This window comes from Ascidiella aspersa, chromosome 7, assembly GCF_963924565.1.
Source record: "Ascidiella aspersa chromosome 7, kaAscAspe10.2, whole genome shotgun sequence".
Lineage (NCBI taxonomy): Eukaryota > Metazoa > Chordata > Ascidiacea > Phlebobranchia > Ascidiidae > Ascidiella > Ascidiella aspersa.
Genome location: NC_139453.1, coordinates 30,508,595 through 30,535,205, shown reverse-complemented (window position 1 = coordinate 30,535,205; position 26,611 = coordinate 30,508,595). Strand labels below are relative to the sequence as shown.

The following is a 26,611-nucleotide window of genomic DNA, read 5'->3' as shown; positions in this document are numbered from 1 at the left end:
GCCTTAGAATGGCCGCTGTAATGCCTAGCCATGTTTTAGAGTGCCGGCCAGTCTTATTGGCCAAATATGACGTAACTTTCGTGTTCTTTTTCTTCCTACGTATTGGCTATATACATGTCGTTTCTTAGCGGCTTTGAGCTTTTCTCTCGAGAAGTCTTTTGCGAAGTTTTAGCCGACAGTCGCTGCAATAGGCGGTGGCTGTCTGTCTCACATTAACTTGAAAATAACGTTCACTAATGCTATTTAATAACGTTTTAATTCGTTGTAACAATATACTTTTGATTGGAATTTTAGTTGTGGTTATGACAGGTAGCATATCTGACCAGAAACCTTTGCAAACAACAAGAACTCGCGCGGTTGCGTCCCGCCGGACAACTGTATGGGGTAAGGGGCCAGGCCCCAGTGCGCAGGTCGCGGCGGGGGCGTAACATCTACCCTGGTTCAGGGAAAGAAAACTATTTTAAAGGGTTTTACGTTAAAAAGTTAACAACCCCTGGTCCAACTTGACATATCTAATCTGTATAAAAATTAACTTACAAGTTTGTGTTATCTTGGTTTCTCTCAATATAAACACCTAGCAAACACGAATAAACACTTTTGGTAGTTTGGTTTTAAAAACATAGTAAACTCCATGGAAACTAAAATCACGTTAAAGATACGCGACGAAGAAACTCGTGATTGTATTGTGACGTGACGTTTTAATGTAAATCTATGCCACAATTACCTTCCAAAAAACCGCACCAATCAAGCCAAATTTAATTGGCCCTCTGTCATCAACACATTTTCCTACTGCAAATAGTTCACAAACATTAGTTCATAAATAGTCTATCCTCTGAGCATACTGCTTATATGTGAACCACTAATCAAGCGGAATGTTACAGCTTAAAGCAGCGGTTCCCAAACTGGGGTCCGCGGACCAAATGGGGCCCGTACAGCAGTTTCAGAGAGTCCTCAAGGAGAATTAGTCTTTTAAGTTTTCAAACATTAGTCTATGTTTTAAACATTATATTCGATCATAGCGTGTTTTATGATGTCTATTGTGACATCATAAAGCATCTATTATACTGTACTACTCGCTATCAGCGAATCGTTGGAATTAGTTAGAACAGGGTGGTCCAAACCCAGTTGCAATTTCAGCCAAATTGATCTGGTTAATTAAACCTTTTTGCGCGAAATAATAACGTATTTGTAATTTAGCGATTGGGGAGTATGCAACATCTCTTTTACGCGAACATTCTACGCTTATAAAATGCAGTCTTCTAATTAAAATTTTTGTCAAATACGCAAATTTTTCGCGCTTCGCGCACACCACTTTACAGTCCTGAGTTAGAAGGTTGTTACATTAGAAAGAATCGTGACTGCACTAGTGTATTACAAGAAATATGGGTCAACTGACACTTGAAATTTTATAGGGCCGCGAAATATCAAAATAATCGCAACGGGTCCGCCAGGCAAAATTTTTAGAAAAGTTTGGGAACCGCTGGTTTAAAGCATCTTAAACACTTTGTTGGGGTAGCAGCTGCAATGATTTAATAATCCGGGAATGATATGTGGTGCCACAAATATGTGCTGCCGACTTTCGTGGAAAAATTTCGTGCTCCAGTTAGTTCACAAACATTACAACAACAAATTCCTCTGAGCACACTGCTTCTATTTGAACCACTAGTCAAGCGAAACATTCCAGTTTTGCAAACGATCTCTATAAGGCTGTCAGCAGACAAGTGCGAATTAGTCAAAGTTTGCCGTGCAGCCAGCAAAGTTTAATCTGTAAAATAAGGCTGTGTTTTTTTAATACAGAGTAGAATTTTAGGTTGTTACTCTATTTCTATATATTTAAGTGAAAGAATCTTTGTCAGTTAAGATTTGGACGCCTTTTTTTAAAAACGTTCAAACTTTATCGTCAAATGGTGCAACATTATTAAAACATTAAATGTTATCAAGATGTGACAATTATGCCATGGCAAATGTAAGTGGGCAAAGTGGCCGTATTAGTATGTATTTTTTTACATAAAAATAACTGCATTGTTGAAAAACCTGCATTCTGTGGGCATTTTAAAAAACATCAGACTAACATAGGAGAATTACGACATTAATATTGCCAGACAATACGAATTAAAACAAAACTTGTTAGATAAACTGAAGCATATAGGGCAAGATAATGGATTGGGAATCATGGAAACTAGAACACGGTAAGACTTGGTCAAAAAAGGTTTATTAGAAAGGATTTATCTTTTAGAAACTGCACGCGTACTAATACACCGTGGATTATACTGTACATTATAAGCCTACGTATAGTTCAGTCGGTTGAGCGACATCACTGTATTTATTAGCTTAAACTTCACAATAAGTGTTCTATCCTAAACGCATGTTCAAGTTATAATACACATTTTCACCGGTGTAAAAACTATTTTTCAGGCATGATTTATTTTTTATTATAAGGAAAGAGCTACTCGGAAGCAGAAAATGCAGAGAAGAAGCGAGTGTGGGAAGCAACTCTTGCTAAAGTGACAGCTCACAACCTAAAGCACGACCAGGGTCTGGTTTCCTATCGGCTTGGGATGAACAAGTTTGCTGTAGAGGTATCTCAACACCAATTTGTCGTCCTAAATTCATCACTAGTGCTTAAATCTCTAACAAACCATGAATCCTAAACCTGAAGGCCAAATAAAAAAACTTTAAAGTAGAGATTTACCTCCTATAGTTAATACTAGGGATGCCCGATAACTGATGTTTTTGGGAATCTTTTTCCAGGTCATTAGGCCAAAATTTGCTTCAGCGACAAGAAGTTTAAATACCTTAAGTTGCAAACTTTCATCTTTCACGGTAGAAATGGAATTGCAGATCATGGCTGAAATTCCTGCATTAATTTGGTACTGGATAGGCACCGATATAACCCTAGTATCGGACGAGAACCTATATTACCACTATACATTGGGAATCGCCTACGATCCAATATTATCGGACATCTTATGTTAACAGATCCAGGTTGCCTTCAAATTTAATAGTTAAAAGCTTAAAAAGGTTGAATTTCGCGTCGAATAGAAAAAAGTGACAACCCACAAAACAGAAAACATTGCATAAGGTAAATAAAAAAGAATATTTGCTGCTTAATCAAAGGGCCCGCCACTCATGAGTACACCTCCTGAAAAGCCAGAGTCCTCTACATCTGCACTAGAAGAAGCTCCACCAAATCCATATCGCATACCATCCTCAATTGACTACAGAACAAAAGGTTGGGTTACTTCTGTGAAGGATCAAGGAGATTGTGGAAGCTGCTACGCCTTCGCTGCTGTAAGTTATAAGCTTGTAACACAAACGTTTGAGGCTTCTTTAGTGTTTCTAAAACTCCCAGAGATCAGCAAATTATAGTTTGGTTTAAATTGTCTTTAAAAACTTTCACAAATCATTGCGTGAAGAATGGATATGAAGCTAGACGTGCTTTTGTAAAACACCAGAGTGTATGGCTTATAACTAAGGGGCGGATATACTATTTTTGTTTTGGGAGGGTTGAAAAAATTTCTGGTATTACGTCACAAAATTACGTCAAAACAAGACGTCCCAAGTTACGTCATAAGCGTTACCGGTTTTAAATTAAAAAGACGCAAAACTCAGGCGAGCAGCGTGTTAAAAATTACTTAGTTTAAGTTGCCGAAATTTATATTTTCCAGGGAGCGATGAGACACACGTCAGCTTAGGGCTAAGCAGATTTCAACTAAACAAGCTGGAATACGCTAGAAACAGAATATAGTTTCAATTAACGTAGTTTATATAGGTAAAAATCCAGTTTTTAGGGTACACCGTGAACCGCCCCTGGGCTTGTTGTCACATTTTTAAACTAAAGAAGATGGTCATAAATAACGGACTCCACCTTATTTGCATCTGCTTTGTTTATGCTTGGTCTTATCGAGCGCAAACTCCAGAAAATATGCACGTTTATCAGTCCTGATAAACGTTCACACGTAGCACATGCAAGGTGTTCTAGAAACCGAAACAAATTTTTCAAAGGTCACAAACAACAACTTCTTGTGTAACTACAGTAGAGATTTGTTTTCAGTTAGCGTTTTAGGTTATTGCCTTGGAGTTAGGAAGCTTTGTTGTACCTCGTTGTTTAGTGTTCTGCGAGTCACCCAGTCTAAAGTTTTGGACGGGTACCCTAATACGGAAAAAAACAGTTTTTTAGGGTGCACTGTGAGCCCTGGGCTTGTTGTGAAGGGGGTCATTTAGAACCGACTCCACATTATTCGCACCTGCTTTGTTCATGCTTGGTCTTATCGAGCCCAAACTCTATGTAATGCACACGTTTACCAGTTTAGACAAAAATATACGCACGTAGCACATGCAAGATGTTCTAGGAATCGAAACAAATTAAGGTTCACAAAAATAGCTTCTTTTGTAACTACAGTAGAGAATCAATTATATGGTAAAAACCTAAATGATAACACTACATTTCAACTCAAGTCATTTGACTTATGACTCGTCCAAGTGGAGTCATTTGTCCAAAAGACTGAAGTCAAATTAGGTCATTACTAAAACGACAAGTCAAGCCAAGTCATTTGAGAACAGTGACTTAAGTACACTTAATAGAAGTCATTGAGTCATTTAAGTCATTACAACACTTTCGTTTAATACTCAGATAAAATAGCTGTTTTCATGTAAAATTCTTAGTAGTCATCAAAGTAAAACTTAACAAAATCCAGCACACAAAGATGGTCATATGGACAGAGGAAACGTAATAACACGAGCTCTTAACCGAAAAAAACTGCGTGGACCATATTCTTTACTATGTATTTAAAACTTTTAATGGGAAAACTCTCTTCAATAAAACACCTTGAAATAGATCTCAATTAATAGTTTGAAAATATGAGTACAATAGCAATAAATCCGGTTCAATTTTATTGTTTAGAGCAGTGGTTCTCAAACTTTCATCTGAGGACTCTTTCGTTGGCTCTTAACAATTTATGCCCCCTTGCCCAAGTTTTGATAATAAGTCGGTTAAAGTGACAAGGGAGATCTTTGAAGTTAAAATAACCACAAATTTCAGTTTGTGATTTTTTAACCTTCAAAAAAATCGTCATAGAACGCATTAAAATTTCTGTAGTTGAACTAAAAACCTTAAATTTTAGTTCAACTAAATAAAAAATCGAATGGAATAATAAGAAGATCCAACTGACAGGAATTGCAATTGTAGAATTTAAGTTCACACCTTAAAATATTTTTTAAAAGAAAAGAAATACTAAAAAAAGTATTTTTGAATTACAATAGTAAGAGTGTTTGATACGTAAAGCTCATAACAAACATGGATGACGTCATTATGACGTGCTTGATTCTTTTAGGCACATTTTTTTGAAATTTCTGTCAGCTTTCTCGAACAAAATACGTTTTGTTCCTACTAATTTGTTTGGTATATTGAGCTTGTTTGGTGGACTTAAAGCTGCATTCTTTAATTTCAGGTCGGTGTTATGGAGGCACAAAACAAAAAGGTTAACAATAAGCTTGTGAGCCTGAGCGCCCAGCAACTTGTTGATTGCTCTGTAAACAATGGATGCAATGGTGGCGACGTGGGAAGATGCTTCGTATACGCTTATGGGCACGGTTTAGCTACTGACGAAGACTACCCTTACCAGGGAAAGGTAAAAATTAAGTATACTTGAGGAAGCACTCGAGATGCTTTTGGAGAATACATGCTTATATTAGTCAGCCTTATCAGGATTGTAGTGCAAGCAAGGTCAGGCTTGAAAAACAACTAGTCTTGGTGAGGTTCGAACTCACAACCTCCGGTCATACAGGGACCGTCGCTCTACCGAGAAACAACCATAACACGATTGGTCCAGTTATGACCGGAGGTTGTGAGTTCGAACCTCACCGAAGGCTAGTTGTTTTTCAAGCCTGGCCTTGCTTGCAATACAATCCTGATAAGACTGACGATTGTGTATAATGTATCTTTTAGTTGCAGTTTGAAAAAGGTAAATAATTCATGAAAGCTTGACCGCTCATAATCTTCTATTTTACAAAAGTATTAAAACGTTCTAATTTTAAGGAAAATCTTTTCCTGAAAGCATTGTATTTCTCGCCAAAATGTTAATCAGGAGTGAAAGTTGAAATATTTTTTCCACAACGAAAAACAATTTTCAGAGATGACCCACAAAGTTACGTCATAACAGGATGTCTGAAACAAGTAACCTAAGAAAACATGAAAATCATTCGATGCAGTGCGCAAATATGCAGCTGGAATCTTAAGTTGAACACATTTAAATCACTAATCAGTAGGCCTACCTGCAAAAATCACTAATGAGTAGGCCTACCTGCAAAAATCACTAATGAGTAGGCCTACCTGCAAAAATCACCAATGAGTAGGCCTACCTGCAAAAATCACTAATGAGTAGGCCTACCTGCGAAAATCACTAATGAGTAGGCCTACCTGCAAAAATCACCAATGAGTAGGCCTACCTGCAAAAATCACTAATGAGTAGGCCTACCTGCAAAAATCACCAATGAGTAGGCCTACCTGCAAAAATCGCTAATGAGTAGGCCTACCTGTAAAAATCACTAATGAGTAGGCCTACCTGCAAAATTCACTAATGAGTAGGCCTACCTGCAAAAATCACTAATGAGTAGGCCTACCTGCAAAAATCACTAATAAGTAGGCCTACCTGCAAAAATCACCAATGAGTAGGCCTACCTGCAAAAATCGCTAATGAGTAGGCCTACCTGTAAAAATCACTAATGAGTAGGCCTACCTGCAAAATTCACTAATGAGTAGGCCTACCTGCAAAAATCGCTAATGAGTAGGCCTACCTGCAAAAATCACTAATGAGTAGGCCTACCTGCAAAAATCACTAATGAGTAGGCCTACCTGCAAAAATCACTAATGAGTAGGCCTACCTGCAAAAATCACTAATGAGTAGGCCTACCTGCAAAAATCACTAATGAGTAGGCCTACCTGCAAAAATCACCAATCAGTAGGCCTACCTGCAAAAATCACTAATGAGTAGGCCTACCTGCAAAAATCACTAATGAGTAGGCCTACCTGCAAAAATCACTAATGAGTAGGCCTACCTGCAAAAATCACTAATGAGTAGGCCTACCTGCAAAAATCACCAATCAGTAGGCCTACCTGCAAAAATCACTAATGAGTAGGCCTACCTGCAAAAATCACTAATAAGTAGGCCTACCTGCAAAAATCACCAATGAGTAGGCCTACCTGCAAAATTCACTAATGAGTAGGCCTACCTGCAAAAATCGCTAATGAGTAGGCCTACCTGCAAAAATCACTAATGAGTAGGCCTACCTGCAAAAATCACTAATGAGTAGGCCTACCTGCAAAAATCACTAATGAGTAGGCCTACCTGCAAAAATCACTAATGAGTAGGCCTACCTGCAAAAATCACTAATGAGTAGGCCTACCATCACTTTACCGGGACGCGCTTCTAAACCGTTCCGGCTTACTTTTAAAAATGATTTCGGGTGAATTTGTTGAAATTATTATCCATGTCATTACAGAACATAAAGCAGTTATAAAAACTTCGCCTATTTTTGGCTTTAAAAAACAACCAACTACATTTTATAAAACCAACTTAAAATCTTCAACAAACTATTGTTTCTAGCAAGGAACATGCCAAGCAAAGAACGGTGAAGTAAAAACGACTAACTACTATGCTTACGAAGGGGAATTTCATATGTTGAGATTGCTTGCTTTCTATGGTCCAATAGCTGTTTTAATGAATATCCCAAAAGACTTTCATCTTCTCAAAAACGACACAGGTAAACATTAGTCCTTATAACGGAATATATGTTGGTAGCGACTTAGTTTCGGCATAGCAGCATACAGGTAACGTTTATGGTTTACTACTAAACAAAATTTTTCTCAGTTCGTGAAACTAGACTTCGGTGAGATTCGAACTCACGACCTCGACCATACCGGGACTGTCGCTCTACCAACTGAGCTATGCAGGGTCAGAGAGGAGCGAGTCGAGAAAACAAACATGATTTAGTGTGAAGTAATTCAAGCAAACTTAGAACCATTGTATGCAGTTAAACAACTGATAAACAATTGTTGTTGACAAATTGTCGCCATTTGTCCGCCAACAGCCGCTTCACACTAATAAGGAAATGTTTTCTTTTTGTTTGCTGCAATCAATAAATAGTTTTATGATGTATTGCCCGCAACGAGTGGTAAACCCTAATAGTTTCACAAAACTTCAAATCTTGCAGATGTTTACGACTCACAAGAACCAGGGGAAGGCTGGCATGCTGTGCTGGCTGTTGGATACGGAACTAAAAACGGTGTTGATTACTGGATCATCAAAAACAGGTTCGAAATGTGTGAACAAAAAATATTGACTAATAAAAAACATCACTGAAAAAAAACTGTCAATAGACAATTGAAATGATATTACCCTTGAAAATGATATTAATATAATGCCGGTATCACCGTAAATTTGATAAATATTTAAACCTTAAACCGTTTTTAAGGTTTCCCAATAACTTATTGGTTTTCTAGTTAGACTTTTCTTGGGTGTTAATCGCACTCAATAATTTTTTCTTGCTGCAATGCTCGTTCGATGATACCTTATTTAACGACCTAAAATCTTAGCATTAGGAACGGTCACAAGTTGTGAAAAAATATGTGCGTTTTGTGTTACCAAACTATAAATGATTTATTCGATTGCTAACGGTAAAGTCTGAAAAGGTTGAAAAAAGCAGTGGTGAAAAAGAAAAGAAAAACAGAACAAATCTTTTCATCCCGATTAGCGTTACTCTGAGAATCTAATCGTTTTGACGCTGTGCATCACTTTTTAATTTATTTAGTGGGTTGTGTTGTTAATTTTTTTTAGTGTACACTGTCGAGTTATTGTTAACGTGTTGTTCTTGTTGCTTGTACTAACAAAATGTGCAAGTATTGGCGTATGGTTGTTTATCGACTCGCTCCTCTCTGAGCCTGCATAGCTCAGTTGGTAGAGCGACGGTCCCGGCTTGACCGGAGGTCGTGAGTTCGAACCTCACTGCAGACCAGTTGTTTTTCTGGCTTGCTCTGCTTGCATCATAGATCGACAGATTCGGCGAGTCTGCGATGGCTTTTCGGTGTACTATTGATACGGAAGCCGTAATCGTTGGTCATAAAGCAACTTCCGAGGGGCTAGATCACAGATGTTATTAAACACATATGTTTGTGAAAACTGTTTTTTCTCACGTTGTATTTGATGTTACGACAAAAGGTTTTTCGTTCGTTGAATGAAGATAAAATGTAAACTTAAAATCTGCGGATATTAAACATTCCCTTTAAGTTGTGATACTGCAAATAAAGCCAAAAGTATACAGTAATCCGTGCATTAACAAGTTTGTTTATTTCAACAGTTGGGGAACTGGTTGGGGAGGCGGGGGCTACGCTCTTGTGAAAAGAGGAGTCAACTGTTGTAGGATTGGTGAAGTGATATGGGAGGCTTATGTTCTTAACAATAATCAAAATGGCTGCAATCTAATATGAACAGTGCAAATTTAAGATGTTTCCAACAGTTCTTTTTAACAGTAGTGAAATTCTGCACGAAGTTCGATACATGGCACATAGCTATAGAAAAAACTAAACTAGATTAACACAAAACTCCTGTCTGCATATAATCCATTTTCATTGTTAGTTTTGTTGTGTATACATAGCTTGTGTGACAATTTTTTCTCAAAGCTTATCGTAGGACTTCCATTTTTAACAAACTACGCAACCTTTTGAACCCATGGTCAGGGCTGCGGAGTTGGTTAAAAATAACCCGAGTCCGACTCCGGCCAAAAAAATAAATCCGAGTCCGACTCTCAAGTCACAAGTCCGACTCCGGTCAAATGTGCAATTTGTCGAGTCCGAGTCCGGCCCGGACTGAATTTTGCCAATTTATGCAACTAAACTAACGTGGAAATTCAGAAATCCACTTATAGGGGTGTCGTATAATTCATTCACTCACAATACATGGTTGGAAAATATTCCGCCATATAATATTTTTTTACATTTTTCTATTTGGCGGCCATATCAGTTTTAAAATTTGGTACTGCGCATGCGCATGTCAGACCCAGGTCTCGGGTATTTGTACAAGGTCTTAATCAAGTCCCGAGTCCGACTCCAGCAAAAACAAACCGATTCCTCGAGTCCCGAGTCCCGAGTCCGACTTTGCAGCCCTGCCCATGGTACCTTGGTATTCATTCTACATCTAACTGAAACCTCCAGTTATTATCCTAAGGAGTTTTTCTAAAAAACACAAAGTGCTACCATACCTACTTCTATTTTGGACTTTAATAAAATACATTTGTATCAACGAAGGAAATTTTAATTTTAAGTTTCTTAACAAAATGTTTTTGTAACTAACTTTGTCAACCAACAAAAAATCTACAGATTATCACATTTCACTCGCAGTCTTGCTGTATATATATTGTGGCATTTCCATCACGAAATAAATCTTCGATTGCTCGTAAAGTTCCTTTTTTTAAATCAAGGAAAGTTTAAAGACCAGAAAATACTTAGACTCACAGGAAGTACAAATGACGGTCTTAAAACAGAATTAGGCGAGCCGAATCACAGTTGTTTAGCTCTACCGAAATGTTGATTGATTGAGCTTCTTGTATAAAAATTAAATAAAATCTACCAAATTAAAAAAAAAACTTGGACGAAATGATCCCTGTACAGCATACAACCTTAAAGGTCGATAGCCTTAGGAATTTTCCGGCTCAAAAGTTTTCTGGCCCAAAAGTTGACGAAATTATTGCTTGTAAAGTACCCGGGATCATATTGGTTCAATCCTTTTTCTTTGTAGGTCTATTTATCTAACTTACTACAAGGTGATTTAACAGACAAAGTAACATCAATACGTTAGAACAGCCAGGAGAGAGTCTCTTATGCCCAGCCCCTCATAGGCTAGCGTTTAGTTCAAGCAAATGCTGAAAGTAAGGTGTACTTTCGTTGTTACTAGCTTCTCACTCAAGATCAAACAAGACTGCGTAAATAGGGCCGCTTTTTTGTTTGCCTTGAGCAAATATAACAGGCAAGGGATAACGCAATTATGCCTGTGAGGTTCTTATTATTATACAGTATATGGCGTTTGTTGTTAAACTTTATTCCTATGCTCTGTTGTCCTAAGGCTGAACGGACAAATTCAAACAGTTGTTGCTGAGAAATAGGGAAAATGATTCTGCTGGTAATGTTTCTCAACTTAGTCAAAAGAGGGATTTGGCTTATGTTAGTGGTCTAATTTCTTTTGTAGATCTATTTATTAAAGTTACTGCAAGGTTATTAAGAATACAAAGAAATCTTAACGCGCCAGAACAATCAAGTGAACATTTGAAAGAGTCTGGTCTTGGACTTTATCATCAAGCCACTCTAACAAAATATTTAGTGCTTGTCGGTGCAGCTTATAGAAGATTTATTTTATATGCAACATTAAGTGCTACCGAGCCTAGTTTGGAAATCTCTGACCTTGAAAAACGATAGCCTAGCGTCAGAGGCAATAGACAGGTTTACAGTGAGACTTTTTCTTAAAGGGTTTCTACACTTTTAATGGCAAAATTACTTACGTAAGTGGAAAACCTAATACCCGCTGTATTGATCAACTTTTAGCAAGTTAATGCTAATAAACTAGATTATTGGTGGCAGTAATGTCGGCAGAACACTCTAATGAAACCACACAACAGTGGGAATCATGGAAACAAAAATACGGTAGGATTGGTGTATTGCTAGTTCACAAAAACAAAAGGTACGTAATAAACACCGTTCATAAATGCGGTGAAGTTACAATTGATAAATTATGTTTTCGTTTTCGAGGGCGTTTTTGATTTTTACCCCATAAGTAATTACCAAGAGCATGTGCAATCCGTATTGCTAATTAAACTAAAACTCCAAATTCTCGTCGTTATATTTACTGTAAGAGTTCATCATAATTACTAATGTGAAAAGTATGACTTTAGGACGACGTTAGTTATTATTTCTGCTGATCAGGAAAAAGCTACTCGGAAGCAGAAGATGCAGAGAAGAAGCGAGTGTGGGAAGCAACTCTTGCTAAAGTGACAGCTCACAACCTAAAGTACGACCAGGGTCTGGTTTCCTATCGACTTGGAATGAACAAGTTTGCTGTAGAGGTAAATGTAATAAATCTGTGTTCTACGCTGATAATTTCGACACATCGACTATCTATGTACTAAGTTTAACCATTTAAGCCCAAAATTAGGACTCAAACAAACTTGCAAACTTAGCTATGTCTGAAGAGTCAAAGGCTGAAAATGTTGTATAGAATTCTTCAAGTAAAAAACAGTCCGAGACAGATCTTTAAAAAATAGTTGAAAAGGCAAATTTTTGTTTAAAGCAGAATAAATTTGTTTAGACATATAAAACTTGCGTTATAACATGTAATTATTTAATGCAGTAATATAGGTTCATTTGGCATTAATTGAGTGATGAACTTGAGGGCCATGTACCGGCCCCTGCAAACAGGAACTTAATATAAACAAACGATTTTATTTAATCGTAGGAACTCATACTTTCCGACCACACAGGAACTTTTTTGTATTCGGTTATTCCCCATGTCAGTGTATACTCTTCCTCAAATGTTGCAAAGAGAGGACGGCGCCATAATATTACCCTTAGGGTAAATAGTTTGCGGCATACTGCGACTTACTCTAATTTAACAAAAGCTGATTCGAAACAACACGTATTAACGTTACACAATGTACACAGTGTAGGCAAATATGTTTATTAAACTCTAGCGGTTCATAGCCAGTTAGTTTACTAACATGAGAGAATTAGTTAATGCGAATACGCAATGCCACATTGTGGCCACTGTTCAACGTGGTGCAGGTGCTAAGTGCGGAACTAAAACGCTAACAACCAACACTTTGAGTTCTTGTTATATTATTAGAGTAGTTAATACCACCTACCTGGTATGCGATGTAGCCCCACGAAATGTACATGTTGTTGTTTACTGTAAGGCTTGGGTCAATCAAAATGTCAAAGATGTTCGCCATTGTCGAAGGTCCCCACCTGTGACGTAACAAGTTAGCTTTATCTTACAAATGGCCCTTAACTTAAAATATACTTAAACAAAAGTTCCCCATTTTTTATGTATTGGTAATCTATTGTCAGTTTTGAAATTGTTCTGGTGGCAACATGCTTTACTAAAACTCAAAAATATAGGTATATATTATTTTGTTTCCGTAAACGAGTGTCGTCGTATGTATAGATAAAAATAAAAGTGCAAAATAAAGAATAAACCAAGTACAGAAGTTAGCAAACCGAAAATAAGTTTTTTGAATGTTATAAATATATTTCGCTGCTAAAAAAATCATCAGTATTTTAATTGGAATGAATCTGTAAGAGATGTGCACAATGCCTGTGTGTATCTGCCTTTTGAAACATGAACTATGGACGGCAACTTGCTGTCGTGCACAAATGTATCAAAATTATATTTAAACAAAAGTATTTTATGTGAACTTTTATTAGGATCCGCCGCTGGAGACTCGTCCACCTCAAGAAAAACAAGTCCCAAGCATACGAAACAGGGTAAGTTCATGTGCTGAAAATTTATAATCACGTCGGGTTCATCAATAAGGCGTTTGCAGGCTTTATTCCAGGTGCGCCTATTCAAAAAGACCAAACTAGAACCGGCGAGAAAAGGCATACATAATGTTTCGATATATCCGGGTCGGTGTAGTGTCGTTACATTTTATCATAAAGGTTTTCATTTTTGTTAACGCGGGATTCCAAAAAACGATTGCAGCAATCGCACTGTAAATATAGCAGAACTTTACTCTTTTTGAAGCGCAACATACTCTCAGGGCAAGCCCATTGTAGCGCGCCAGACACCCTTGAGGCTTTGAGTGAACTGTTGTGTTAACTATTTTAAGCGAGTGTTTTGGCGAGTTTGTGCGATATGAAGTGATGCCGCTTTTCAAAACAGGCAAATCTTGAAAAAAAAAAATTTAAAAGTAATCCTGCTCGCGTTTTTCATGTCCACTTTTTTTGCCTGTCTGGCTAAAAATAATTCTTTTTTAACCTCTAAGGGTCATTCGTGCAACTCGCTTCGTTTGCTACCTCCCACTTTTTATTTTTTACGAACAGGACGACAAACCAATCACTTAAACATACTACCTTCATAATTTGTCACAAATTGTTGTTGTAAAGAAATCATGTCGACCTGTCGTTTAAATAAACATTATTATTATACTCTCAGGCAATTGGATGGAATAACTAAGTATTTATAGTTTCCCATTGACCGACTGCTTTATGCAGATTAGGGCGGTTGGTGTTGATTTTTTTTCACCACCACCAGGAATGGACTACCGCATTGAGGGCATGGTCACATTAAATATGACTCCAGGCTTGCAACAGGGGGACTCGACCTTTTTACGCAAATCTATAATGTTTTTGCAATACTGCCGTTGTATTATGTGTCGTCACATCTTTTCACGACATATTTGTTAAGATTAGCTCGATATAAAAAACCAAAGTGTCGAGCACGAGCAATTTGTTGTGTGCCCAATGCGATAGCCTCCTGAATTTACAGTTTAGTGCCAATTCAATCCAATTAAATTCAATTTTTTTTCGCGCTTTGCGCAGCCAACAATACACTTTACTATTTTCAAGTTATCCCGCGGATATTTAATTGAAAAACACAAATAACAATGTTAGCAAACCGTTTCGAGCAGCAACCGACTGAGAGTTAACGCAATACTCAAAAAGCAAAAACTGACTTTTAAGTAGTAGAACTACACTAATGTATAGCAAACGTAATATTAGCTACATCGTTTGTGACGTAACAGTGCATTACAATTAAAGGTGTAGCATGCCTGTGACTGCTGTGGTACTGCTCATAAATGCTAAAATAACAAATAATTACAATATTTATAAATTTGGAGAGGGGCATGACCCTTACAAACAGGAACTAAATCTGAATGACCAAACAGGAACTTCTTTACATTCGATTATTTCCCCTGATAGTGTATACTGTCATACTGTTTCCCATTGTAGTTCCGTATTTTTGTATACAAGTGCGATAAGGCAACCCAATGTGAGTTTTAAGATTGCAGTTCCCGTTTAGGTAACCATATGCTTTACTAAAACTCAACAACATAGGTATAAATTATTTTGTTTACGTAAACGGCTGAAATATAAAAGTACAAAATAAAGAATAAACCAAGTACAGAAGTTAGTAAACCGAAAATCAGTTTGTTTGAATGTTATACCATAAATATATTTCGCTGCTAAAATCATTGTCAGTATTTTAATTGGAATGAATCTGTACAAGATATGCACGATGCCGTTCATGTATCTGTCTTTTGAAACATGAACTAGGACGGCAACATGCTGTTGTGCACAAAAAGTATTTTTTATTTTCAGATACACCAGGTTCCTGGTATCTAAGTGAGTTAAAAACTAATGATTTTTGTTAAAGTGGTATTCCAAAACCGATTGCAGTACTCCACCGTAAATATAGCAGTATTTTACTCTTTTGGGGGGCATAGGACTCTCAGTGGTAAAGAAATGGTGTCGACATTGTCGTTTAAATAAACATTCTTATTAGAACTACCACCCACTTGGGCGGGAGAATAGCGAAGTGTTTATAGTTTCCATTGACAACTGCTCTGTTCAGCGTTAAGCTCTTTTAGCCCACCTTGGAGCTCGTATTGAACGTCCTGGTGTGGATGTTTTGCGTCCACCACCACCAGGAATCGACTACCGTACTAAGGGCATGGTTACATCTGTAAAGAACCAGAATCCTCACAAAACCTGCTACGCGTTTGCAGCCGTAAGTGGAAATAAAACAATGTTACAGTCAATTGAAACTTTCACATTTGGAGCAAATACAACTGCTTTGAAACAATAACATGAAAGTTTTAACGAGTTGATAACTTGTAACAACATAAAGTAGTGGAAGTTCTTTATAACGCAACAATCAGCAATTGTACATAGTGTGTAAATGCGAAATTAATGTGATCTTATTTGACGACTTGAGGAATGACCAGTGAGTGATGTGCCTTAAGTCTTAACTAGTGACTGAAAATAACAGTCCCAGCAAATGCAATTCATATTCTTTCAGGCCGGTGTTCTTGAAGCTCAACACGCAAAAGTAAATAAGAAACTTGTGGACCTGAGCGTTCAGCAGCTTATTGATTGCTCTGACAATATTCCGGGGGACGGATATGTGAAAAATTGCTTCGAATATGCAAAGAGAGGATTGGCTACCCAGCACAACTACCCGTACAATGGAGAGGTATACGGAAACTGTCTGATACTTTGCCATTCGAATTTTGAGTAAAGGTTCTACCAAAACGTTTAAAATACCGGTAAAACGAGATTTTGCAGAATTTACAAAAATAGGAAACAAAATGGTATTTTTTAGAAAGAATCGTGTCAAAAAGACAAGCCTATTGAGGTTACAGTGAAGGATCATTGGAAAATTGACGATGAACCTCAGTTGAGGACGATCGTTAAGGACTTTGGACCAGTTGCTGTTGGTGTCAACATCCCCGAAGACTTTAAATTGCTGAAAAATGCTACAGGTAGTCTCACATTAATTGGTATCTAAAACATAGTATTTTAAAGTTTTACAGCTTAGTGTGGTTCACAAAAGCCTATTAAACGATACCTTGAATTAGGCAACATCTAGTTGTAATACAACATTATTTTTCAGAGGCAGATGTGTACAACAATGATTGCCCTAACACAAAAAACTGGCATTATGTGCTGGTTGTTGGATACGGAACCACAGAAAGTGGGGTAAAATACTGGATCATCAAAAACAGGTGGACTAGAAAACGATGCTAAACTAGTTATTAGCCAAGCAACGAAATATTATAAAACCTATTTTATCAGCAAAAACATGTTTACAGTAAATTAACTAGTCTGTGGTGAGGTTCGAACTTACTACCTCCGGTAATACCAGTGTACCATGATACATAAACTGTTATCGTTAAAGCGAAAAGCGACTTAAGAAAGGGCTAGATCAGTGGTTCTCAAACTGGGGTCCGCGGTCCTTTTGGGGCCGCAAGACAATTTTCTGGGACCGCGAAGCACCTAACAAAAAATCAACACGGCGCTCCTGAAGAAAATAATTGTTTGAGCAATAAAATTTTCAGGCAACTCACTTTTCCAAACCAAGCTGAATATTATCATTAGTTGTTCATTCACTTTATTGCACGCTTCGAGTTGAATTGTCCATTATGACGTCATAGTGATGCGTGCTAGTCAGAATTACGTTTCTACAGCTTGCTGCGCTGACACTGTAGGCGGTAGAGTGTACGGTCACGGTTTTAAGACTGTTCGTGATTGCTTAACTCAAATAAGTGATTTGTTAGAGGTTAACATAGCCAAGCTGATAGCAAAGAAACAAGTGCACCCGTCTCATTGATACCATTAAAAACAACGTGTTATTTTGTGTTTATTTGTGAATATTTTTAAGGGACCGTGAGCAATTAAAAAAATGCTGGGGGACCGTTGCGTCATTTTTTACAAAAAGTTTGAGAACCACTGGGCAAGATCATAGTGTTTGTATATTTATGTGTCTAAGGTCTTAAATTATGTGGTTAAAAAATAAACATAATAAACCATTAGGAAGTATAAACTGATCCTGTGTAGTTTAGTTGGTAGAGCGACGGTTCAGGTATACCGGAGGTCGTGAGTTCGAACCTCACGACAGGCTTGTTGTTTTTCAGCCTGGCTTGCATCATTAATCGATTCCATAAATCTGCGATGGCTTACGGTGTGATAAATAATAACATGATATTTTAGGGATTAATGCCAGTTGTGTATCTTTCCACAGTTGGGGAGTGGATTGGGGAGACGAAGGTTACATAAAGATGAAAAGAGGAGTCAACCTTCGTGAAATTGGAAACCATGGCTGTTACGCAAGTGTGCAAAGAATCAACTAACACTTAGTTGTTTCGGGCGATGTTAAGTTTTAAGGAAAAAGAGCAACAAACATTTATCATCGATTTCACTTACTGCAAAGTCAGTTTCCTCGTGTTTAAACATTATGTATATATCCATGCACATATTTATACTTCAACTGACTGTTTGTTTTTCAAATTGCCACTATTTGGCGAATTTGTTTTTGTTATGAATGAATTTGCATTCTTCTCCGAAGACTTAAAAAACACAAAAAACAACTTATTCACAAACTTTTACCCTTGCACGATCTTACTTGGCTGTTTAGTCATTTGTATGCTTTCAAAATTCATGGTTTTCGAATTTCAATCGTAGATCACTTACAACTATAGGTCTACTAATTGGCAACAATACGTGCGGAATATTCAACAGATTTTATCAGGTTGAATTTGTTTTTAATTGTAATCCACATTTTTATTTTTGAAGTGTCTCAACCGATTCACTGAATGTGGTGTATTACATTACTACACGGTTGCGCATTTTTTTCTAAAACATTCGAGAAGGATTTTAAAGATGATTTATAAAAGCAGATATAATTTAAAATCATTTCCTACAATTATAGAAACTAATGATGGCTATTCATAAGGCGTAATATATCTGTCTGTAAACATTTTAAGAAATGATTTTATGTTTTATACCTGTTTCTATAAGCAGTCTTATAACCATCTGATACGAACGCAATAATCTTTCTTTTACATTTTATTATCTGCGGGAAATTCCTTACATTCAAAAGTGATTTAGCTTAAAATTTGAGAAGGTTGTTTGCCCAAAGTCAACATGGTTTGAAAAACAGAAAATTCAAGACATTTTCAGATTAAATGAACAACACAAAGGGAAACATTTTCGTGTTTAACATTAGTTGTATGTATTATTGTACAAAAGCATCATGGTTTCCAAATACATTAACAAAATAAGTTTAAACGTCATGGTGATTATTTAACTTCAAAATTATAGTTTTTGACGAACCAGTCACTCGATTTAAACTAGCGTTTTAAACCTTAAATCAGCGAAATGAAACATTTAAGAGTTTCTAACAGCGACCAAACGTTAAGTAATGATTAACCTCAGTAGAAATACTTTGTTATTTGGTGACCTAACCTTTTACCAATATTGCGGTTCAATTCGCCAAATCACAAATAGAAGTATTTTTAGAAAAATAAGAACACAAATAAATATGCCAGAAAACCGATTCGAGCAGCAACTGACTGAGTTTTAACGCAAAACTCAAAAACCATTAAAAGAGAACAATCTGTCTAAAAGTAATAAAACTACATTAGTGTAACAAATGACTAAAAATCCTGGCTACGCCTATGGTTTTGTTTTTGTTGAAAGTACAAAAAACGAAAAGCGGAAGCAACGATTTTGTGTTGGTCGTTATGATCTGGAAATAAGTTTTGACCAGGCGCAGCACACACCTTGAAACTGCTAGCTTTACAAAGTTTAGTGACTTTATATAAGCTTTTGTTACCAGTCGTAATTTAATCTAAAAACAGCCAAATCATCCTGAATAAGACCACTTGAAAAGTTTGCCGAAACGTTCGAGATAAAATATCATTAACAGAGGATCTGTTTTATTTTTTATTTAGTTACTATAGTTGAAAACTACCATTTATTCTGGTAACTTAATTTGTCTGATTGAAAATGCTACAGTTCAAGGGTGGCCAAAACGGCATGCGGCTCTTGACAAAGTTTTTTGCGGCTCTTGTTGCACTTACGATATCTTGGAATGTGTCAATTTTGTTGGGCAAAGTTATTTTTATTTGCCGGTTCAGGCTGTTTTCCTTAAATCCATGTTTTGTTAGTAACACTTTTAAAACATGATAAACGCAAAAAGCATGATTTTTGCACTTCGCCAAACAGCCATAAAGCTGCGAGTCAATGATTCTCAGGTTATTCGTTTAAATTATATTGATAAATGTGCGGTTTTTTTTCAATTTTCAACTAATGCCTCGAGTCTCATTCTAAATTAAATATTTGTCTATTTAACCGAATATAAGCAATCTTTTTCACGTTGGGCTTTGTGAAAGTGAGCAATAAGTAGAGTGATATTCTTTCCATGTGTGGATTTGGCTCTTTGCGGTTAACCAAGTAAGGAATACGGCTCTTGTTGTCTGACTGGTTGGCCACCCCTGCTACAGTTGATCACAGAACTTGTGTCAAAACCACGGTAATTTTGTATCAGATCGGCAGCGATACCACCAAATATCGTACAACTACCGATACTACCACCTGGATCGGGCATCGCTTCGATAATATCGAACTTCTTAGTATTTAAGCAACACAATATTCTGCAACTTACTTTTGGCTGCAAAGAGCGAAGATATCTTTCCACACTTGTTTTCTCAGCATTCCATCTTCACACACCGAAATAATCCGTTTGTGTAAGAAATCTGAAATTTTATCTGTGATTTAGTAACTCCAGGTGAACTTTACTCATAATCTATTTACAACAGTAAACTCAAATATGTTTTTATTTAAACTAATAAACAAATATTATAGTGGTTAGGATTGGTTTTTAATGTTTTCGTTTTTAACACACGCAAAAGTCATACAAGCTTATTTCAAAAAATCAAAGATAAAAAATACATGGTGGCATGCAAACAAAATTTGATTTTGGCTAAACTTACTAAAGATTGATTTTCACAGTTGTCTTTTTAAGCAGTGTTCAACATAACAAGCTGAAATCATTCGGTGTTTCAAACGAATCTGAAATTTAATCAGTGATGTGGAAAATCAAGACGCCCTCGCGGTAAAACCTTTTTACAACAACGACTAAAAAAATGTTTTTTTGTAACCGCAAACAATCAACCTAATGGTTAAGACTTAAGAGTATTGTTTTATCGCTGCGTCTCTTTGGGATCCCAACAAAGTTTTGCGCTCAATTTTAATTTTGTTGGGCTGATTTTACACCAAAGTATGTTTTTTCAACTTTCTAATAAAAATAATGTCGTTTTATTGTTATTTTTTCGGAGCCTTAAGTTAATCTACATTTTAAAATTTAGGAGTAACTTTGGGTTAAGTATAGCAAGAATTAAATAGAATTATTAATCGACTGCGTCTGACACCTGGCGGAAAATAATTACTATCCAAATTTCCACGTAACGTCGCTATTGAGCAACAAGTTGCCAAATAATGCTTTACTTGTTCAACAAATCGAAAAGGTTAAAAAGTTATAAATAGCAGGTCTATGAACAAATATTCGGTATATGCTAACACATAAAATGGTAATCGTTGGCTGTGTGAATACAAGTAAGCCAAAACTAGTAATTTTAAAGGATGTAATTTCAATAATACTTCACTGAAACAACTTTAATAAAATAAAACAACTCAGATATATACCGGCTATAGCCCTTATCTTTAGCAAGGTACAAAAGTTGTGCTGCTGCTAGCATCTAGCACAAGTATTTAAAAAACTGTGCGCCAAATTGAATAAACGTTTCTAATGGCATTATGTCTAAAGTACCGAAAAGACAGCAATTTACTGAGCTGAACTGGATCTAAGATTGAACGTAATTAATTTAATTGATTAAGAGTGTAGTTTAACACAAGAGCATATTAAACTTTGGATCTTATATAAAGCTACACACGTCAAGTTTCCATTACTAAAGATCAAGCATCATATTACATTACTTTTTGACGTCCGCAAGCTTATTAAGGAATATAGACTTCATGGGGGCTGATTTACAGCAGGGGCTTTTCCATTTTTTCTATTTAAATATTTTCAGCTCTAGTAAAAGTTGAAAACACAAATTAGTGTTTATTTGATGTGCGGCCCTCCCGTAAGCATTACATTTCCTAACTGGTCCTCGTATTAAAAAGGTTGCCCGCCCCTGATTTACAGGTTAGCGGCATTCTTGTTAGTTTTTTATTGGCCTGGGTTAAAGTATTACAAACACTATTTGTTGTATATGAATTTCTACTTTCTGTCCAGTTTTTTCGTATCAGGTTTCTGTGAACAAAGAATTAGCCGTAGATAACATAAAACGTACCACCATCATTTTTCATCCATATCATTACCCAGAATTCAAACCTTGCCATTCATTTACAGCGCAAATGCAAGTCGGCTGCTATAGAGGTTATTCCGCTGCGGTTCTGTCAGTGCTTTCTTGTGGATATGCACCATTGAAGCGAAGTAGGAACAATTCAGACAACTCAAGCTGAAATAAAACTCATAGTTGGCAACAACAGTTGTAACCAGTGTTGTAACTTTGGACCAAGTCATTTTGTCCATCATCTTGGGATTAAATGAATTGTTTTTCATTAAAATTTATCTAATGTTTTGCACATTAAACAATTTGATTGCTGTATGTGTTATTTTTTGGTTAATTGTTGATTATAGAAACGGACGAGTTTACAGTTTACTTTCATGTCAATGACAAGACTTGAAATTGACTTGTTCTCATAATGAATTTACTGGGGTTTGACTTAAGCAACAGCTGACTTGGACTGGGACTTGACTTGTTATTTTTGCAACAGACTAGAGTTGGAGTTATTTTTGTTGTATAAGCATTTCTACTTTCTGTCGCTGGCGTGAGACAAACTTCATTCAGAGTTATTCACAGTGACGGCTTTGTGTGTTTTCGTATCAGGTTTCTGTGAACAAAGAAAGCAGCAGACCAACCAACAACATAACGTACCACCGTCCTTTTACCTCCATATTAACACGGAGTGGGCTCAATTTCTAAAGCCTGCCGTTTGAATAACAGTTGTAACCCTTTTTGCTTCCAGCGTACAGCAGTGTTCCTGTTTTGAGTCCAGTTTCAAGCAAAGTAGTGATCATGGCAACACAGCAATCGAGCAGCATTACATGGGAGTCATGGAAACAGGAATATGGTATTTAGCTGGCAAAACATATAAATCGAGCATAGTATGTTTTCTACATATTTTAATAGGATTTTAAATATAGTTATTAATAGTAAGTTAAAATATGTTTCGCTCCCAAAAGTTGTACCACCATTTTTCGTAATTCTTTCTTTGTTGTATACTCTAAATTCATAAATGTTTGTGCAGCGTTTGTACTACTATGTGCCAGGCTCATGGGCGCCCACACGGGGGGGGCAAGGGGGGGGGGGCACTTGCCCCCCCCCCCCTGAAATTTCAAAATGTGATTATTAGTATTATTTGTAAGTGTAATATGTTATTACTTATGAAGGTTAAGAATAATATACACATCCATTGCCCCCAGTGGCGCATCCAGGGGGACGGGAGTTCTTACCTCCTTTTTATTTAAGTGATTTTATCGTTTTTGGTTCGTTTTTGTCATGGTTTAACAAACTGTTCGAAGCGGCGTGCTTTTTAAGTAATTGAATCACGCGTCTTAATCTAATGCGATACCAAAATCGAGCGCAAAACGCCATTTTTCGTCTTTAGTTTGATCGACCGTAAACGCTGGATAGTTTTTCTCTTTCGTTATTTGTTTAGGTCAGTGGTTCTCAACCTTTTTTCTTTCGTGGCCCATTTACGTTGCAAAAAAATTATGTGGCCCAATAGAATTTTTATGAAAGAAAAAATTTTAAAATAGGTTTAGAACAAAACGCAGCAGAACATATTTCAAAACAGAATATTTATTGAACCGTGCATTAGAGCTCGAGATACTTGCGGCTGAACAATAAATTTACATTCCTTTTTTTTAATTCCTCCCCAAACCATTATTCCTTTAAAATTAAATATAATGACACAAATGAAACTACATCTAGCTTTTTAAATTGGTCTGTGTCCCACCTCAAATGTTCTTATGGCCCCCACTGGTTGAGAAGCGCTGGTTTAGGTTGACTGACTAGGAAGTGTGCATTCGATAATTGACAACGCTAAGTCTTATTTCTTTTTTTCTCGCTAACAAACGTCAAGTTATACGCAGTATGTTCCTCGCTGTTCGGTCTCTGCGCTAATATCCGATGTTGGGGTAACATCGACATTTGTTTAAATGAAGCAGATTCTTAAAAGGAGGTATAATGGTGACTGTCGTGCGCGTTTCAAAGTATAAATTTTTAAGTAATGATAGTTAGTACCAAAATTATGCTCTTTAAGCATACTCTAAGACCACGTACTAAGTGTGCAATGGACACAACTTATTTCCCCTCAACCACAGCTTGTAATTTAGCTGACTTGGCACACAGCTCGGCGCAGATGTTGCGCCAATCGTGGCCTAATAACACCCGGTAAAAACGATCTTCGATTAGTATTGCACGTGGTGAAAGGCGTGCTTGTAATTTAGCGCTAGTTCCGTTCATGGAACTTGAAAACTGCGCTGCTGATAGTCGAATTATGTGTGATTCTACCACAATTAATCACACATATTTCACGGTCTTGGTTTGTTTTTTTGCCTAAAGTTAACGATTGCACACCGTGATTTCGCAGCTGGCGCCTGACAGGATTGTTAATGACGCACGTGCTCGCTTTTGCTGAACGTATTTGGCTGTTTCTGGGTTTTTTCTATCACGTCTTGCAATCACAATTCTATGACGTCATACTGTCACTGTTTTAATGACGTCATTATTCATTAACGTCAGGCGAAAAATTGGGGAATTCCCTAAGTTAAAAATTCAGGACCCCTTTTTTGATTTTCTGGTTACGCCCCTGATTGCCACCCCCTGGAAAATTTTCTGCGGGCGCCCCTGGCCAGGCTATGTAGTATAAAATCTACTATGTGCCAGGCGCTTTCAGGTGGTCAAAGTTTCAAGCAAAGGAATATCAAACCAGCAGCTGGAAATCATGACGTTTGGATTTGACAAAACACACGATCTGTTTAATCCTCTATCACAACAGTTAAACTAAAGCAGCAGACTCGGTCTATATATGTTTTTAAAACCCCTGCCTGTTTTGTTTACGTATGCAATTCCACCTTCACGTGACCCAAGATATTTTGCGCTATGTTGCTGGCATTGCGAATTCACAAGCTTTTACCTCGTCTTGAAAGAAGCGCACGTATTTTGCAATCCGTCCGTTGCATTGAACAGAAACCAGAGACTTGCGCGCTGTGTGTTTTTTTGGCGGCCCTGCGCGGAAAGGCCAGACAAAAACAGCCAAACAAAGAACACTTTAGCCCGCCACCCTGCAATATAGGCAACCTTGGCTAAAGTGACAGGCCGTAATTTTTACACAGTTTTTCTTTAAATGCATTTTTGTTCTTAAGGAAAGAGCTACTCGAAAGAAGAAGATGCAGAAAAGAAGCGAGTGTGGGAAGCAACTCTTGCTAAAGTGACAGCTCACAACCTAAAGTACGACCAGGGTCTGGTTTCCTATCGACTTGGGATGAACAAGTTTGCTGTAGAGGTAAATGTAATAAATCTGTGATCTACGCTTACAATTTCGACATGACTATCAATATACTAAATTTACCCATTTAAGCCCGAAATTAGGACCCAGACAAACTTGCAAAAGCTAGCTATGACTGAAGGGTGAAAGGCTGAAAATGTTGTATAGAATTCTTTAAGCAAAAAACAGTCCGAGACAGATCTTTAAAAAATAGTTGAAAAGGCAATTTTTTGTTTAAAGCGGAATAAATTTGTTTAGACATATAAAACTTGCGTTATAACATGTAGTTATTTGATGCAGTAATATCGATTCATTTGGCATTAATTGAGCGAATGAACTTGAGGGCCATGTACCGGCCCCTTCAAACAGGAACTAAATATAAACAAATGATTTTATTTAATCGTAGGAACTCATACTTTCCGACCACACAGGAACTTTTTTGTATTCGGTTATTCCCCATGTCAGTGTATACTCTTCCTCAAATGTTGCAAAGAGAGGACGGCGCCATAATATTACCCTTACGAGGGTAAATAGTTTGCGGCATACTGCGACTTACTCTAATTTAACAAAAGCTGATTCGAAACAACACCTATTAACGTTACACAATGTACACAATGTAGGCAAATATGTTTATTAAACTCTAGCGGTACACAGCCAGTTGAATTAAAAAGTTTAATAACATGAGCGAATCAGTTAATGTAGAAATACGCAATGCCACATTGTGGCCACTGTTCAACGTGGTGCAGGTGCTAAGTGCGAAACTAAAACGCTAACAACCAACACTTTGAGTTCTTGTTATATTATTAGAGTAGTTAATACCACCTACCTGGTATGCGATGTAGCCCCACGAAATGTACATGTTGTTGTTTACTGTAAGGCTTGAGTCGATCAAAATGTCAAAGATGTTCGCCATTGTCGAAGGTCCCCACCTGTGACGTAACAAGTTAGCTTTATCTTACAAATGGCCCTTAACTTAAAATATACTTAAACAAAAGTTCCCCATTTTTTATGTATTGGTAATCTATTGTCAGTTTTGAAATTGTTCTGGTGGCAACATGCTTTACTAAAACTCAAAAATATAGGTATATATTATTTTGTTTCCGTAAACGAGTGTAGTCGTATGTATAGATAAAAATAAAAGTGCAAAATAAAGAATAAACCAAGTACTGAAGTTAGCAAACCGAAAATAAGTTTTTTGAATGTTATAAATATATTTCGCTGCTAAAAAAATCATCAGTATTTTAATTGGAATGAATCTGTAAGAGATGTGCACGATGTCGTTCATGTATCTGCTTATGGCAACATGAACTAGGACGGAAACTTGCTGTTTGTGCACAAATGTATGAAAATTATATTTGAATAAAAGTTTTTTATGTGAACTTTTTTTAGGATCCGCCGCTGGAGACTCGTTCACCTCCATTTAATCTCGGACGAATGGCAAAAGTCCCA

General features: G+C 36.9%; 1 protein-coding gene across 1 annotated transcript; it reads left to right on the top strand.

Moving 5' to 3' along the window:
- Positions 1–1,997: 1,997 nt before the first annotated feature.
- Positions 1,998–25,201, top strand: LOC146138929 (uncharacterized). Its single transcript, XM_083394733.1, has 15 exons — positions 1,998–2,189; positions 2,440–2,579; positions 3,118–3,291; positions 5,451–5,630; positions 7,605–7,761; positions 8,212–8,311; positions 9,355–9,422; positions 11,969–12,108; positions 13,466–13,525; positions 14,993–15,032; positions 15,631–15,770; positions 16,062–16,235; positions 16,365–16,524; positions 22,637–22,741; positions 25,041–25,201. Exons 1-15 carry the CDS (start codon positions 2,159–2,161, stop codon positions 25,199–25,201), a joined length of 1,830 nt encoding a protein of 609 aa, XP_083250859.1. The 5' UTR covers positions 1,998–2,158.
- Positions 25,202–26,611: the final 1,410 nt, after the last annotated feature.

Bases quoted from the DNA above. Each gene is read 5' to 3' on its own strand.
- LOC146138929 (XM_083394733.1), top strand. From the start codon at position 2,159: ATGGATTGGGAATCATGGAAACTAGAACACG. The intron at 13,526-14,992 runs GTAAGTTCATGT...TTCCCATTGTAG, and splicing joins TCCCAAGCATACGAAACAGG to TTCCGTATTTTTGTATACAA. The intron at 22,742-25,040 runs GTATTTAGCTGG...TTTGTTCTTAAG, and splicing joins GTCATGGAAACAGGAATATG to GAAAGAGCTACTCGAAAGAA.